This window comes from Mobula birostris, chromosome 2, assembly GCF_030028105.1.
Source record: "Mobula birostris isolate sMobBir1 chromosome 2, sMobBir1.hap1, whole genome shotgun sequence".
Classification (NCBI taxonomy): Eukaryota; Metazoa; Chordata; class Chondrichthyes; order Myliobatiformes; family Myliobatidae; genus Mobula; species Mobula birostris.
Window position 1 is genome coordinate 219035439 of NC_092371.1, and position 14307 is coordinate 219049745.

Here is a 14307-nt window from a genome sequence, read left to right on the forward strand (position 1 = left end):
TGTTTCCATATCGGGCAGTGATACAGCCAGTCAATATACTCTCCACGACGCATCTATAGACGATTGTCAAAGTTTTAGATGTCACGCCGAATCTCGGCAAACTCTTAAGTAGAGAGGCGCTACCGTGCTTTCTTTAAGGATAAACTAGTTTAACTGTGCAGAATAATGACAAGAAACCGGCAAAACGGTAGAATATGGTGTAAAAGAGTTTAGAAAATGAAATTAGCGAAATTGCTTGTCGGATTAGGCGAGAGCGAGGGGCGTTAGGACCTGGCGGGAAACTGCTGCCTCAGGTGGGAGCCTGTCAATTTCTCCCTAAGTCACAGAGTTGCGCTACTCGTCCCTCACTTTCCCCAAACGCCTCCAGCAGTCAGTGTCGATCTGTTTTCCAGCAATGGGACTAGCTGGCACCACAGTGAAATATCAGTTTCGAAATGTGACTTGGCGGAATGAATAACTGAGGAAGGGAAGGATCTTCAGCGTGTAAAACTGATCCCGAATGAGCCAAGGATGTTTCACCCAGATCCGCGTTGCTTACGTTGGGATGTGATTTTGCTGAGCTTGATGGGTCTGGCGTGGTCGAGCAGTTTTGTCACAACTTCTTCGGACTTTTCCGGTAGGGTGATAGACAAATCGACGGGGGAGGAGGGAGGTGGTCAGTTTTTATGGATCCATGGCAAAATAGTTGATTATTTCCTTCGTGTGCGCGGAAGTTTTTATGTGAGCAGAGTTTTGTTTGTGTTTAAACTGTTTTGGAAGGCGGTCTATCAAAGCCTGCTTGAAACACGAAATAAAAAATAACTGCTTCTCCCTTCAGATAGACGTTATTTAAAATGTCTTGTTCCAAGCGAATATATAGTTTTAATGCTGGATGTCGTACGTTGGGGGATATATATTCTGGTTAAGTTATTTTATTAGCTATTTATACAGCGCAACTGAAGTCTTAGAAAAAACTTAAATAGAGTTGAATTGAAACCAGAAAACGGGTGAAATGGTTTGAAGTTGCATGTTTTTAAGCAACACGCTGATTGCTATCAACGGCTGCTATTTTTAAGAGAAACTTAAGTGTAATTCAGCTGCGTCCATTCAGAATTAGAAAGTTGAAGTTCAACTTTGCAATTAAATTCTCACATCTACGTTTCTTTCCTGGGATGGTAGAACGCACGGTGTGAAATAGAGATTCCTTCTTACGTTGTGTCTTTATGACGCGATAGTAAACAACTCCCACTGATCCATGGCGAGTAATGAAACTTGTTTTAGCGTTCTTAGATCACCTGGACCACCGTATATCATAATCGCGACAAACTGTGTTTTGGGTGCCTGTGACTTCTCGATCTTTAAACTTAAGATAACGAGGAACCCTGGGATCACTCCCTCAGCAGAAATCACGCGCTAAACTCAGAAAGGAAAACTTTCTGCAACGCCTTCTGTTTTCAGTCAGCGGTCTTCAACCACGGAACCGTGTCCCTCTTCCACTCCTTCCCCAGCCGCTGGGCAATTTGCTGTGGATTGCATAGAGATGGGAGAAAAAGAGACAATGTAGGACCGTAGACCTGATATTTAGTCAGGTTTGGTCATTAGTTCCCTTTCACGCCTTTGCGGGTCTTTTTTGGGGTGTTGTGCAGAGTGAACTGAGGATGCATTTGTTAAATTGCGAGCATTATAAACCAGCCATTGTCACCTATCTGCTAATTGACTTTGTATGTTTATTCAAACTGACCACTGTAGTTAGTTGCGCGCGAGTCTACAGCCAAAATTGCCGTTGTCTTTAATCAGGCCATAATAAAGACAATTTGTTTGACAAGCTCTTTTCAAGTGATTATCCAGGGGATTACCGGTTTTGTATGGTCATCAAACACTCTGATATCGATTTTTTTTGGGGGGGGGAATGAAAGTTGTAGTTATCTTCTTGACTGGTGGACAAGGGGGAAACCTGTCAGTATTAAGTTTAGCACAACCGTTGCCAGAAAATGAGTTATCAGGAACTTAGCAGGAGTACCCTTTAAGCTCAGGAACGTGGATTTGAATCCACTTTAAACAAAAGCCTTTCCAGCCCCCGCGGTCTCTCGTGTCTCCAGCCTTCTACACCGATTGACTGTAGGAATCCAGTTGAAAGTGGGCAGCTCAAGAATTAGGAACACGAGGAGGGAAAAAAAGAGAAAACTCATCGGTGCAGTAGGGGGTGATACTGTTCTAAAATTGAAGCTTAGGGTATGTTTTCTATGAAAGGGCATAACATTTGTGACTCTTCGTGTAGCTTATCTTGTATCCCAATAGAAATGCTAAATGCTTAAACAAAGGTCAGAAAACTTGTTTTTCATAAAGACAGAGATGTGGAAATTGAGGGAATACTCGGGAGTAGTGTTAAGTCATCTGGGTAAAGTTTCTTACTGAATTGTGCTGTGGGCATGAGGGGTTGTTGGTATATTTCTGTTTTTGATGTTCTTGCCTTCTTATGAACCCTTCAACTTCAAAAGCCAATTTTAGTTTTTGTGATGGGCACACTTAGGGATTTATAAGCTATCATCTGAAAACTGTGGACATTTAACATAGAAGCTGGCAAATGGCAATTACGCTGGAAGTTAGAGGAACATAATCACATGACAAAGAACTGGCAAGTGCTTTTAATAGATTATGCTGCTTAACTGAAAGCAAGAAATATAAATTATCAATGATTTCACGGCCAATTTAATGACATTACCATTGATACTTCTTTAATAAATGTGGGAAATGGACTCCGATGAGTCCTTCTAGACTGGATTTTTTATGAGTTTAGTGTAAGTGTCAATCTTTTAATTGCTAATTAAACAACTTAGAATGGCTGGGATAGTATGGTCAGAGGTAAAAGGACAACACCGGCAGTACTATGCAAAAGTCTTAGGCATGTATATATAGCTAGACACACAAAATGTGGTTCATTTGGATTTTCAGCATCTACAGATTTTCTTGTGTTTATGTACAGCTCAAGTGGCTAAGATTTTCGATCAGTACTGTAGTAAAACTTTTATGTTTTGCACTATACTGCTACCACAGGAAATACAAATTTTATGACATATGTGAGTGAGGATAAACCTGATTCTGATATGGGGGTCTCTATTGTGGACTGAGAGTGGGAAGGAGGCAAGGAGAGAGGAATGATGGTTGGGAAAAGGGGATGAGAGAGGGGATGGAGCGGGAAGCACCAGAGAGACTTTCTGCAATGATCAATAAACCAATGGGTTGGAATCAAATGACTTTGGCTGGTGTTTCAGGAGTGGTGTGTCTGCACCCATGACTTATTTACCCGTTCTTTCCTCAAACAGTTCAATATTTGACAGAGAGACCACAGTCAGTCCGTGTTGGCAGGAACATCTCTGACTCCATCACACTGAGCACTGGATCCCGACAAGGCTGCGTGCTTAGCCCATTGCTGTTTACACTGCTAACACATGACTGTGCAGCCAGATTCAAGGAGAACCTGATCATTAAATTTGCAGATGATACCACAGTGGTAGGGCTCATCAGCAAAAATGATGAAACTATGTACAGGGAGGAGGTCAAACACCTAGAGAGCTGGTGCAGGGATGACAACTTGATGCTTAATGTCACCAAAACCAAGGAGATGATCATCGATTTCAGATGGTCTCAGCCTGAGCACACACCCCTCAGCATCAGTGGCTCCACAGTGGAGAGAGTGGAAAACATCAAGTTCCTTGGGGTGCAGATCTCGGACAATCTCATCTGGTCCAGGAACACCACTGGGATTGTGAAACGGGGCCAGCAGAGATTGCACTTTCTGAGGAAGCTTAAACAAGTATCACTCCCCACTAACATCTTAACGACATTCTACAGAGGCGTGGTTGAGAGTGTGCTGACCTTTTGCATCACAACCTGGTACTCCAGCTGCAGTGCTGTCGACAAAAAAGCCTTGCAGAGGGTGGTTAGGGGCGCAGAGAAGGTTATTGGGGTCTCCCTACCTTCTGTCCAAGACCTCTTTCAGAGCCGATGTCTCCAGAAGACACGGTACATCATTAAAGACCCCTCACACCCTCTCCATGAACTGTTCGCTCTTCTGCCATCAGGCAAACGTTACAGGAGCATCAAAACTAAAACCACAAGGCTACTAAACAGCTTCCTCCCACAGGCAGTCAGACTGCTAAATAGCTGCTCCACCTGACTCTGCTTTGGACACTTTTAACTTGCACTGGACACTTATAACTGATTTTAATTGACATGTGGCTGTTGTGTTTTACTATTTATTGTTATGTTTATTATTTAGTGTTGGCTTTGTTACGTTATGATTGCACTGCCCCTGAGAAACGCTGTCTCATTCTGCCCTGCAGAGCTAATGTACGGTTAGAATGACAATAAAGTTTTTTGAATCTTTTGAATCTTGAATCTTGAATCTATTTTTCTTCCAATAATATTTTTTCTTTCATAGTGAGTGTTTTGATGTTTTCCTGAATCCTATTGTAATCGTCGTCAAGGCTATCCCTCAAGGTCGAGGATGATGGTCTTCGTTCCGTTGATCTATTTATGGGCTCTCAAGTGGCTTATGAGTCCAATCTTGGCTTTGAAAGTTCTTCCGCATTCAGGACAGGTAGTTCCGTATAGCAGTTCTGCACATCTGTTGGCTTCAAAAGTTGCTGTTCCTTCTCAGATGATGGCTTGCCAGAGTTTCCTGTCCTTGGCATTGGTTTCCCAATTGTTGATATCAATGTTACATCTCTTCATGTTGGCTTTTAAGACATCTTTGAATCTCTTCTGTTGTCCGCCTCTTTTACGTTTGCCTTCTTTAAACTGGGAGTAGAAGATTTGTTTCGGCAAACGTTCGCCTTTCAACTGAACAACATGACCGCTCTATCTTAGTTGGTTCTTGATGACGTAGGCTTCAGTACGTGTTGTTTTTGCTTCATTTAGCACGCTAACGCTGGTTCTTCTATCTTCCCAGCTGATATTTAAGATGTTTCAAAGACTGCATTGATGGATCTTTTCAAGTGCCTTCAGATGTCATCAGTATGTTGTCCAGGGAGCTCACCCTGGACCTTACCGCCATGGGTGACCCTACCAGGAGCATAGCTCCAGACGGCATCGCTGTCGGGATCTCAGGACCACACAAGCTTCTCCTCCGCGACAAGGTGACAATCCATGGAGAAGCCTATTATAATAATCATTTTTTGAACAAAAAAAAAGATTTATTTTAGACCATAAGACCACAAGACAAAGGAGCCAAATTAGGCCATTTTGCCTATCAAGTCTCCTCCACCTTCATTCATGGCAGATTTATTATCCCTCTCAACTGCAATCTCTTGCCTTCTCCCTGTAACCTTTGATGGCTGGAATAATCAAGAACCTATCAAACTTCACTTAAGTATACCCAATGGTTTGACCTCCACAGCTGCCTGTGGCAATGAATTTCACAGATTCACTACCCTCTGGCTGAAGAAATTCCTGCTCATCTCTGTTCTAAAGGGACGTCCTTCTATTCTGAGGCTGTGCCTCTTGGTCCTAGACTCCCGCAATATAGGAAACAGTTTCTCCGTGTCCACTCCTTGTAGGCCTTTCAATCTTCTATAGGTTTCAATGAAATCCTCCCTTATTCTTCTAAACCCCAATGAGTACAGGTCCTCAGCATTAAATGCTCCTTATATGGCAACCATTCAAAGGTCAAAGTAAAACTTATTATCAGAGTACATACGTGTCACCACATACAGCCCTGAGATTCTTTTCCTGCAGGCATACTCAACTAACCTATAGAACAGTAACTGTAAACAGAATCAATGAACAGCAAACTGTGCAAATGCAAATATAAATAAATAGCAATAAATAACAAGAGCATGTAATAACAAGATGAGTCTTTAAAGTGAGATCATTAGTTGTGGGAACATCTCAATAGATGAGTGTAGTTTCACACACACAAAACGCTGGAGGAACTCGGCAGGCCAGGCAGCATCTATGGAAAAAAGTACAGTCGATGTTAATACTGTTCTTGAACCTGGTGGTGCGAGTCCTGAGGCACTTGTACCTTCTACCTGATGACAGCAGCAAGAAAAGAGCGTGGCCTGGGTAGTGAGGATCTTTGATGATGGATGCTACTTTTCTATGACAATACTTCATGTAGATGTTCTCAATGGTTGGGATGGATTAACCTGTGATGTACTGGGCCAAATCCACTACCTTTGTGGGATTTTCCACTCAAAGGCATTGGTGTTCCTGTACCAGGCTTTAATGCAGCCAGTCAATACACTTTCCTCTGCACATCTATGGAACTTTGTCAAGGTTTTTGATGACATGCTGAATTCCCGCATTCTCCTAAGGAAGTAGAGGTGATGTCTTGCTTTCTTTGCAATTACATTTATATAATGGGTACAAGACTGTGAGATAGTGACACCCAGAAATTTAAAGTTGCTGACCCTCTCCACCGCTGATCTTCTGATGAGGACTGGCTCATGAACCTCTGGTTTTCCTCTCCTGTAGCCTATAATCAGTTCCTTTGTTTTGCTGACATTGAGTGAGAGGTTGTTGTTGTGACATCACTCAGCCAAATTTCCGTCTCCTTCCTGTATGCTGATCCATCAACACCTTTAATATAGCCCACAACAATGGTGTCATCAGCAAACTTGTATATAGTGTTGGAGTTGTACCTAGCCATATAGTCATAGGTGTAAAATGAGTAGAGCAGGGGGCTAGGTCCACGTCTCTGTGGTACATCTGTGCTGATGGAGGAGATGGTTTTGCCAATCCAAACAGACTGGGTCTGCAACTGAGGAAATCCAGGATCCAATTGCAGAAGGGGGTATTGAGGCCCAGGTGTTGGAGTTTGCTGATTAGTTTTGAGGGGATGATGGTATTAAATGCTGAGCTGTAATCGATAAGGAGCATCCTGATGTATGCACCTTTGCTGTCCAGATGTTCCAGGGTTGTGTGAAGAGCCCATGACATGGCATCTGCTGTGGACCTGTTGCTTCAGTAGGTAAATAGGAGAGGATCCAAACTGCCCCTCTGACAGCAGCTGATATGTTTCAACACCAGCCGTGCAAAACACTGGGTGATGGTCATTGAAGCAGGCTACAACACTCTTCTTGGGCACCGACCTGATTGAAACCTGCGTGAAGTAGGTGGGTACTGTACAACGACAAAACGAGAAGTTGAGGATATCGGTGAACACACCAGCCAGTTGGTAGGCACAGGTCTTCATTACTCAGCCAGGTACTCCATCCGGACCGGATGCTTTCCTTGGATTCACCCTCTTGAAGTCAGCCCGCGTGTCATCTTCAGATACTGAGACCAAAGGATGGTCGGAAGATGTGGGAGTGCACGACGGTTCCTCCATGTTCTGATGGTCAAAGCGAGCACAGAAGACATTGAGCTCATCTGGTGGAAGCGAGGCTCTGCTGTGTCCCATGTCACTTGATGTATGGCATTCAAACCCTGCCACAGCTGTCGAGCATCCCTCATTGGTTCCAGTCCAGTCTAGAATCTCCACTTCACCCGTGAGATGGCTTTCATTCCTGGGATTATTCCTGTGGACCTCCTTCGGACCTTCTCCAATGCCTTATAAAGGCTCAGCATTACATCCTTGTTTTTGTATTCTGTTACCTATCATAGGAAAAGTGAATCATTTGGTTTCTTATTTTTCGCTCCATCATTCAATGAGACCATGCTGATCTTTTACTTCAGGCACCAAGTCCCATGAGTCATTTAATATCCAGAAATGTAGCAATCTCTGTTTTGAATGTGATCAATGATTGAGTCTCCAGAGGCCATAGGGGCAGAGAATTTCAAAAATTCATCAACCTGTGAGCAAGGAAAACAGTTGTAGATGAGTCTGTCCCCACAAAATCATTCAGAGTCTTTCCCTCCAGAAGCCCTAGATGAACCATGAGATCCGCAATCTGCTGGCGGCTGGATCAGAGGTATTTAAGTTCTGTGACCAAGAAAGTTACAGGAGGTCCAGGTACGATCTCCGGAAAGTCATCATATGGGTGAAGTGACAATTCCAGATTAAACTTCGATCAGTGAAGGATGCTCGACAATTGAGGTAGAGCTAGAATGCTATCACCTCTTACAAAGTGAAATCAAGTGACATAGGTGAAAAGGGGGCTTCACTTTTAGATGAGCTCAATGCTTTCTATGCTTGCTTTGACCATCAAGACATGGAGGAACCATCACAAGTTCCCACAGCCCCCGTTGACCCTGTCTCTGATGGCAAGGTGACAGCATTCTTCAGGAGGGCAGACCCACAGAAAGCATCTGGCCCAGATGGGGTACACGGCCAAGTACTAAGGACCTGTGCTGATCAACTGGCTGCAGTGTTCAATAAGATTGTTAAGCTCTCGTTTTGGCAGTCTGAGGTACCCAGCTGCTTCTAGCAGGCTTCAATTATACCAGTGCCCAAGAAGAACATGGTAACCTGCTTCAGTGACTATCATCCAGTGACATCCAGTGATGAACAGCTTTGAGAAGCAACTTGGATCCACCCCAGTTTACCAGTGACACACAAGTCCACAGCAGATGCCATTTATTGGCTCTGCACTCAACTCTGGAGCATCAGGACAGCAAAGATGGATACCTCAGGATCAACACACATCAAGGTTGCTGGTGAACGCAGCAGGCCAGGCAGCACCTCTAGGAAGAGGTACAGTCGACATTTCAGGCCGAGACCCTTCGTCAGGACTAACTGAAGGAAGCTCAGGATCAGCTTTATCGACTACAGCTTGGCATTCAATGTTATCACCCCTGCAAAACTAATCAATAAGCTTCAAGACTTTGGCCTCAATACCTCCAGTTGGATCCTCGACTTCCTCACTTGCAGACCCCAGTCTTTCAGTTGGGCAACAACATCTTTTCCACAATCTCCATCAGCACAGGTACATCACAATGCTGTACTGCTCTACTTGCTTTACACTTATGACTGTGTGGCGAAGCAAAGCTCCAATGCCATATTTAAGTTTTCTGACAACACCACTGTCATAGCTGAATCAGAGGTGGTGACGAATCAGCATAGAGGAGTGAAACTGAAAATGTGGCTGAGTGGTGCCACAACAACAGCTTCTTACTCAACGTCAGCAGGACCACGGAGCTGATTATCGACTTTAGGAGAAGGAAATTGGAGGTCCATGAGTCAGTCCTCATCTGAGAATCAGAGGTGAGAGGGTCACCAACTTTAAATTCCTCAGTATTATCATTTTGGGGGACCTTTCCTGGGCCAAGTATGTAAGTGTAATTATGACGAATGCACCGCGCACTTCTGCTTCCTTAGGGGTTTGCGGAGTTTGGCATGACATCTGAAACTTCAGCAAACTTCTATAGATATGTGCTGGAGAGTATATTGACTGGCATTAGAGCCTGGTATGGAAACACCAATGCCCTTCAATGGAAAATCCTACAATAAATAGTGGATACAGCCCAGTCCATCAAGGGGAAAGCTCTTCCCAGCATTGAGCACATTTACACAGAGCGTTGTCACAGGAAAGCAGTGTCATCATCAGGGACCCCCACCACCCAGCCCATGCCCTCTTCTCACTGCTGCCATCAGAAAGAAGGTACGGGAGCCTCGGGACTCGTACCACCAGGGTCAGTGACTGTTATTACCCCTCAGCCATCAGGCTCTCAAAACAGAGGGGATTACTTCACTCTGCTTCACTCACCTCATCTTTGAACCGTTCCTGCAACCTCTGGACTCACTTTCAAGAGCTCTTCATCTCACGTTCTTGATGTTCATTACTTATTTATTATTGTTACGATTATTTTTCTTCTCTTACTTTTTTCTATTTGCACAGTTTGTTACCTCTTGCACGCTGGTTGTAAGCCCTGTTGGTGTAGCCTTTCATTGATTTCCTTATGGTTATTGGATGTATTGAGTACGCCTGCAAGAAAATGAATCTCAGGGTTGTATATGGTGACATATATGTACTTCGATAATAAAGTTATTTTGAACTTTGCCTAAATTAACTCCTAAATATTTTATGCCTTATTTTGAGATAGTGACCCCGAGTTGCTGCCTCTTTGGTCGGGGTGGGGGGGGGGTGGGGAGGATCCTCCCACACATCTACAATGTAAAGTTTGGAATTTTGTATTCTTCAATAAGTTCAGCTCTCATTCTTTTAAACTCTATTGAATAAGGCATATCCTACTCAATCTCTCCTCATATGACAGACCATTCTTCCCAGGATCTTTGCTGCACTGTCTCTATATAATCTTTAAATAAGGAAACCAATATTGTACAGAATATTCATGGTGTCATCTCCATAATGTTCTGTTTAATTGTAGTGAGCCATTTTTATGCTTGCAATCAATAAAAGACAAATATTATTTGCCGCCCTAATTGTGCGCTGCACTAACATGACCCATGTATAAGGGGCACTTTGCTTTCCTTGAACATCAATGTTTCCTGGTCTCTCACTAGTTTAGCATTTTTTTTCCTTCTATTTATGTGGATAATTTGTCATTTTTCCATAGAGCGTTCCACCTGCCATGTTGTTGCTCACTCAGTTAGTTTGTGTAGTTTCTCTTGAATCCCCCTTGTATTCTCAATAGTATTCTTATTGCACTTAATTCATGCCCGCAGTAAACTTGGAAATATTACAATTGGACCACTTGGCTACATTGTTGATATAGATGTGAAAGGCTGTGGTCAAGCACTGGTCTGTATAGTGCCCCACCACGAATCACAACCTGCCAATATGCGAAGGATTTGATCATTCCCACACTACTGTCTTGTATCGGGTAACTAACTCTCAGTCATGTTTATTTATTATCCTTAATTCATGCATTTTAATTTCAAGATGTGTATTAGCCTAAAGATGTGTTTCAACACCCCCACCCCTTACAGATTCATTAACCAGCACAATAATCTTCAATCTTTAAAAACTACTTACATTTAATATACACAGAATGCTGGAGGAGCTCAGCAGACCAGACAGCATCTACGGAAAAGAATACAGTCGATGCTTCGGACCGAGACCCTTCGGCAGGTCTCCCTAAACGTCGACTGTACTCTTTTCCATAGATGCTGCCTGGCCTGCCGAGTTCTTCCAGCATTTTGTGTGTGTTGCTCGGATTTCCAGCATCTGTAGATTCTCTCTTGTTTACATCTATACTCTATATCTTAAGTTTTGCTGCAGCTTCAGATCTTAACATCCTTCATCTTGGCAGCCATTCAGGAATTCAATTTGCAGGAAATCACAGTTGTTTGTGTGAATTTATTCCAAGATTAAATAATACATTCATACAGATCTGATCTCCAATCTCAGATATTAGCTGTACGATTGGCTTTCATTTTACTGAATAGGCTATGGATGGAAGAACGTACCATAGAATTGTACAGATCAGAAACAAGCTCTTAGGCCTACTGAGATCCTGCTAAAAATGAAGCGAAGTGCCTATTTACTTACATTTGTCCATTCTTTTATTTTTCCCACATTCCCATCGATTCCACGCAGAGTCTGTCATTCTCACGTACACATAAGGGCCAATTTTCAGTGGCCGATTATGGTGCCAACTCACATTTCTTTGTGATGTGGGAGAACACTGGTGCACCTGAGGGAAATCTATGTAGTCAAGGGAAGATTCTGCAAACTCCAGACGGTGCTGCTGGCCAGGATTGAATTTGGGTTGCTGCTGGTGCTCTGAGGTTGTAGCTCAGGCGCTGTGCTACTGTGAAAGCCTCTATACAGTTAATACCTGTATTACTTGTTTTACTTGTCCTGACGAAGGGTCTCGGCCTGAAACGTCGACTGCACCTCTTCCTACAGGTGCTGCTTGGCCTGCTGCGTTCACCAGCAACTTTGATGTGTGTTGCTTGAATTTCCAGCATCTGCAGAATTCCTGTTGTTTACTTGTTTTATTTTTTGCTGAAGTCCTTAATTCTTTTGAGGGTCAATTAAGTAGTTATTTGTTTTCCTTCAGCCTGCTGTCTCCTTGGGTACTATTTTCCATTCCAATATTCAGGCTTCTGTTACAGCCGTTCTTATACCAGCTATGAAATGACCAATTTCACAATAAAGGCTGATTTATACTTCTGCGTCAATTCGATGCTGTAGGTACGGCGAGGCTGCGAACCCTATGCAGTGCCTATGCGGATCCCTACGCCGTAGCCTGACGTGCATCTCTCCGAAAATGTAACTACGTGTCGCGGCAATGCAGACCGCAAGAGCTGTGAATGGTCCGCTTGGTAGCATCGCTTTTCCTCCTAAGCTGCAATATCTTCCCATTGGGCAACTGAAGGGCAGGGAAGAAACTCTGGCTGCAATGCTTTCCATAAAGCTTTATAGACCTCCGAAATTATGGAGGATACATTTCGCTTTTACGAAAAAAGACGCTCACTTCTTGTTTACCCCGAGAAAGACTACCATAACCATGAAGCCTTACATGGACAGGTGTGTATGCATGCGTGATATTCGCGAATTGCAGAGCGGCGCAGACACACAAACGCACAAGTATAAATGCTCACAACGCACGTAGGTCTCTTGTGTAGGTTATGGTGTCGAGTTGATGTACAAGTATAAATCAGCCTTAAGGGTTATAGAATCATAGAAAATTACAGTGCAGGAACAGGCCCTTCTGCCCATCTAGTCTATGCCAAACCACTTAAAACTACTTACTCCCATAGATCTGCATCAGAACCAGAGCCAACCATACCCCTACCATCCAAATTTCTCTTAACATTGAAAGTGAGCTTGCATGCACCACATGTGTTAAGTTTTCAAATTCAGTTAAGTTTTGACTGTCGATGATCTAATTCCATTCTACTTTGCACTTCTTTTGTTGATAGCTCATGAAGTGACAGGATCAAAGCATGACTTGGAACTATGTTGATCCATTATATTTTACCCGTTTGCTGGAATGAGTAATTGATCCTCATATTTGGAACTCAGTAATATTAATGCAGTACTTCATTTTCAGTCATTACTCAAGGTGAACGTCTTTTGTGAACCAATTGAAGAAGTTTATTCCATGAACAGTACAGCAAAGCTTCTGGTAAATGTCACATAAATCTAATTCTGCAAATTTTTCAGGTTTATTCGACAAGTAAGGTAGCAGAAGAGTCCATCTATAGATTGGTACAAAAATAATTTATGAAATATGAGAGGCTGCAATTCAGTACAGATTGCAGGCAACAAGAAAAGAGCTTTATTTGCAAATTCCATTCATATTACCTATACGGCAGAAGAGAGTCCAAATGCTCAAAAAGATGCTCATTAAGTAAGGTAGAACTTGGAGGGAGAAAGGAGCCACAATTTATTTTTGGTATAAGATGCAGAGAACCCAGGAGATAATATCATTCAATGAAAAAAAACTGAAGACTGTCTCATTTTCTCAGACACTGATCTGAGAACTGGATTCTCAGCAACTACACGTCTCAAAGCAATGAATTCAAACAATACGGATGCAAAAGTATTTTGTATGTTTGTATTCTGCGGTGATTTTGTGCACAGAACTGAATAATCAGTCCATTTCTATTTCCAGAATATCTTTTATGTTAGCTGCCACCGCATACTTGGAGTTACTAGAATTTTAGCACGACGTTATATTTTAAGGTTAGTCCACTATTTATTCCATTAGTCTTCCATGAGTTGTTTATTTTCAGTTATCTAAAAGAATAAATAGGAGAGAAATAGGAGAGGTGGTATTGTAAAGTCTGAAAATTATCCAGATTAGGTTATTATGGAATTGCAGTCAGTTATGATTGTGGTTCATCCTGTTCAGGTCAGTAAGAAAGATTTGGTAACTTTTATTATATAGATTTGAGAAACAGTAACCAAAATTTAAACTGTAATTTGGATCTTTCTAGTCTTTTTATATCCCACCAGCAGGTATGCTGAATTAGTTGTTACTGTTTCTGAATGGTGAATTACCTACAAAGTTGGGTGATATTTGATATAAAGGCCATCATTCAGCAGGGGAGCAAAGTAGATGACAGTAATTTAACAGCACCTGGGTTCAAAAGTAGCTTTTCCCTACCCAGTTTGAACATTTATTCTTAATGATATCTTTTCACACTGTAATGACAACTCTGAAAGTACAATTTTTGTTGGATCTGGCTTTAAAAAAAATGCTGATCTGCTTCAAGCTAAAAAAGGAACATGACACTCGAAGGTTAGCAATAATTATAGGCCAGGGTTGGTTCTGCAGAAAAATAAGTGCCTGGAAAAGGTATAGCTCATCAACTTGCCCATTTGCTGGAGCATTTATTCAGCTATTTGCCTCATTCTAGTTTGGGCAACGTTGAAATAAGGGGTTGACCTAGCTTAACCCCAGCTCAGTTTTGTCATGTTTTCATGCACTGAAGTACATGTCATTAGTGGGGACATGGAGGTATTATCA

The 14307-nt window shown here is 42.5% G+C and overlaps 1 protein-coding gene across 2 annotated transcripts in view; it reads left to right on the forward strand.

The window, feature by feature from the left end:
- The first annotated feature begins 316 nt into the window (after positions 1-316).
- Positions 317-14307, forward strand: part of LOC140194082 (protein eva-1 homolog A-like) — a 309431-nt gene continuing 295440 nt past the window's right edge. The window contains exon 1 of one of the 2 annotated variants that reach the window (XM_072251497.1): positions 317-616. In XM_072251497.1, coding sequence (XP_072107598.1) covers positions 511-616 — 106 coding nt within the window. In that variant the 5' untranslated portion in view covers positions 317-510. The remainder of the gene's footprint in view (positions 617-14307) is intronic. The other variant, XM_072251496.1, reaches the window with a different exon arrangement.